Source organism: Antechinus flavipes, chromosome 3, assembly GCF_016432865.1.
Source record: "Antechinus flavipes isolate AdamAnt ecotype Samford, QLD, Australia chromosome 3, AdamAnt_v2, whole genome shotgun sequence".
In the NCBI taxonomy this organism is placed as follows: Eukaryota; Metazoa; Chordata; class Mammalia; order Dasyuromorphia; family Dasyuridae; genus Antechinus; species Antechinus flavipes.
Window position 1 is genome coordinate 481,906,198 of NC_067400.1, and position 3,232 is coordinate 481,909,429.

General features: G+C 36.0%; 1 protein-coding gene across 1 annotated transcript; it reads left to right on the top strand.

Annotated features, from left to right (window-relative positions):
• The first annotated feature begins 1,611 nt into the window (after positions 1-1,611).
• LOC127558036 (olfactory receptor 8B3-like) lies at positions 1,612-2,911 on the top strand. Its single transcript, XM_051991266.1, has one exon. It carries the CDS (start codon positions 1,955-1,957, stop codon positions 2,909-2,911), a length of 957 nt encoding a protein of 318 aa, XP_051847226.1. The 5' UTR covers positions 1,612-1,954.
• Positions 2,912-3,232: the final 321 nt, after the last annotated feature.

Consider the following 3,232-nt stretch of genomic DNA (forward strand, 5'->3'; position numbering starts at 1 on the left):
TGCAATATATATATACCAAGAGAAGCAACTCCAATGTGTGTATGTGTGTATGTGTGTATGTGTGTATGTGTGTGTGTGTGTGTGTGTGTGTGTGTGTGTGTGTAGCTAACATAAACTCCTATGAATTCAATTGGTGCACAAGGATAGACTTTATAACTTTTTAAAACTTTAACGAGCCTGGTTTTAGAATTGCACATGGTGGAGAGAATATTTTCCTCTGAACAAAAGTAGAACAAGTTTATTTTAAGTACCCTGATTTCATGCTGACAGGAATATACAGATTTCTCAAGCTTCCATGTATGCTCTTGAGAGCTCAGTTAGGGTCCTTTATCCTCTGATTGTATACTCTTCCTTTATTCTTTGAATCATATAGAATAGTCTGAGTGGTGATGTTTGCTTAAGATATTATTAAAGAAAGAAATTCTCAGAACCAAGGTTAGGAAAAAAATGGGGAAGAAAACAGAGAAGTCTGGAAATCAATAGTCCCTTGTGTGAATAGAAGATTAAATCCCTAAAGAGAAAAAAAATAAGCTCTATGGTATAGTGTGTAAACATGGACTTTGTAATTCCTTCTACCTGAGGAGTCTCCTTAGGGAGAATACTCACTATTTCCTTTCCCAATTGGGTACATTAGATTTTCATATCTAGAATAAAACCTACAGTTTACTGTTACCTGTTGTCTCTGGTGATATCTGTAAGTGTTGTTTCCTCCCCTGTAGTTAGAGCAGATTCTCCAGATGAAGTCACAGTAACATTTGGAATCTTTATAGCTCCAAATATCTCCTAGTCAGTTCAGAGGCTAGGGTACATTATTTTCATTGCCTCAGTAGGAGAGTCAATATCAGTGTCTCAGATAGAGAATTTCTGATCATTCTTATCAAAAACAGTTCTCCTTCAGGAAGGAAAATGATTAAGTACCAACAGTAAAGTGTCTAGACAGGAGAAGAGTGGGTATGTAGCATATTTTGATTTTTAATACTATTTTATCCTCCCTGTCTTGTCTACCAGGTGATGCCAAGATTTCATAAAATCATGTTCCTAATCTGTATCACTGACCCATATTTAGTTTTTTGGTATAGACTAAGTGAGAAAAGAAAAGAAAATATAAAAAGAAAATGGGGCCCTTGTTACTATTAGTCCCTTAACTCCTTAAAGGGAACCTATAATCTAGAAGATAGATGCTGGATTCAGTCTGCAGAAATTTTGGGGGCACAGCAAATAGAACACTGGGATTTGAGTCAGAAAGACTGAAGTTTAGATACAGTTTAGGCAGTTATTAGCTGTGTGACCGTGAGTAATGTCACTTAATATCTGTCTCAATTTCCTCAATTATAACCTATACATAATAATAATATCTATTTTCAAGTGTTGTGAGGATCAAATTATTAAATATTTGGAAAAGATTTGGGACAATGTCTGACATAATTAGTGCTGTGTCAATACTAGCATTATTTTTATTACTAATAACATTAGAAATGACATTTCTAATGATTAACATAACTAAAGAAAATAATAATATAGATATTTGTTGACCATAAGTATTTGTGGAACCTCTTTGAAGTATTACTTCAACTCTTAAATGAAGACAGTAGTTAAAATTTTTACCTGAGGTGACAAGCAAAGGGAATGTTGTGTAGCATGGAAGAATCAACTGGCATTTTCCTGATTTCTTTTTACTTTTGGAGTATGAGAAACTTCAACTGTTCATAAGCAGGGAAAGTTAACAACAGTTTTCTGCAATTGATTAGCTCTTGGAGGGTGTTAGTCAGTTCAGTCAAAATTCCTAGGTATCTTGGAGATGACAGAGACAGAGCCCAGAGAAAATCATGATGATCTAGAGACTTCTAAAATTGCTTCTTTTTCATAATTGAGGAGGAAGGTTCATTGAGCTTTTTTGTTTGTTTGTTTGTTTTTAGTATAATTTTTCTCTTCTCATAGATCCCTCAAGAGGAAAATGGTTTTGGAAAATGCGTCTTCAGTCACTGAGTTCATCCTTGCAGGCTTAACAGATCAACCAGAGCTCCAGTTACCCCTATTTTTCCTGTTTTTGGGGACCTATATAATCACGATAATGGGAAACTTAGGATTGATCATTTTAATCAGGATGAATTCTCAGCTTCACACTCCTATGTACTATTTCCTCTTTAACTTATCTTTCATAGATCTCTGCTACTCCTCTGTCTTTACTCCCAAAATGTTGATGAATTTTGTCCTAAAGCAAAACATCATCTCTTATTCAGGATGTATGGCTCAGCTCTATTTCTACTCTTTTTTTGTTATTTCTGAATGCTATGTGTTGACAATAATGGCTTATGATCGTTATGTTGCCATCTGTAATCCATTACTGTATAATGTCACTATGTCCAATCAGGTCTGCTCTTGGCTGTTGGGTGGAGCATATGCAATGGGGTTTGCTGGTGCCATGGCCCACACTGGATGCATGCTGAGACTGGTCTTCTGTGATGCTTACATCATAAACCATTACATGTGTGATGTGCTCCCCCTTCTCCAGCTTTCCTGCACCAGCACTTATGTCAATGAGCTGGTAGTTTTCATCGTTGTAGGCACTAACATTATAGTACCTAGTGTCACTATCTTTACATCTTATGCTCTTATTCTGTCCAGTATCCTGAGCATGAGCTCCACTGAGGGCAGGTCCAAAGCCTTCAGCACCTGCAGCTCCCACATAATTGTGATTACTCTTTTCTTTGGGTCAGCTTCATTCATGTATCTCCAGCCCTCTTCATCAGGGTCTGTAGACCAGGGCAAAATTGCTTCAATCTTTTACACAAATGTGGGGCCCATGCTAAATCCTCTCATTTATAGTTTGAGAAATAAAGATGTTCAGGCTGCCATGAGGAAAACCTTGAGGAGAAGAATATTTTCCAGAACAGGAGCAGTATTTTCATAATGTGATTTAAATCCAATAGTCTAAGGTTCATTTTTTGCTTTAATTAATTGCAATTATCTAAGGATGGAATCTTTACCCAATTTTTTTTCCATTGTTCTCTATTGCCCAACCTTTTAACAGTAGGACGTACTTTCTTGGGATTAAATATGAAGTAGAAAGAATAACAGTTTAGAGTTTAGAGTAAGAAGATTAAGGTTTTAATCCTGGATGTTCTTTATCCATGATCTTGGTCAAGGCTCTTAACATTTGTGTACTTTAGATTTTTCATTTGTAAACATGGAGGCAACACATGAAATTAGGATTCCAGGAAAATAGTAATAA

Bases quoted from the DNA above. Each gene is read 5' to 3' on its own strand.
- LOC127558036 (XM_051991266.1), top strand. From the start codon at position 1,955: ATGGTTTTGGAAAATGCGTCTTCAGTCACTGAGTTCATCCTTGCAGGC.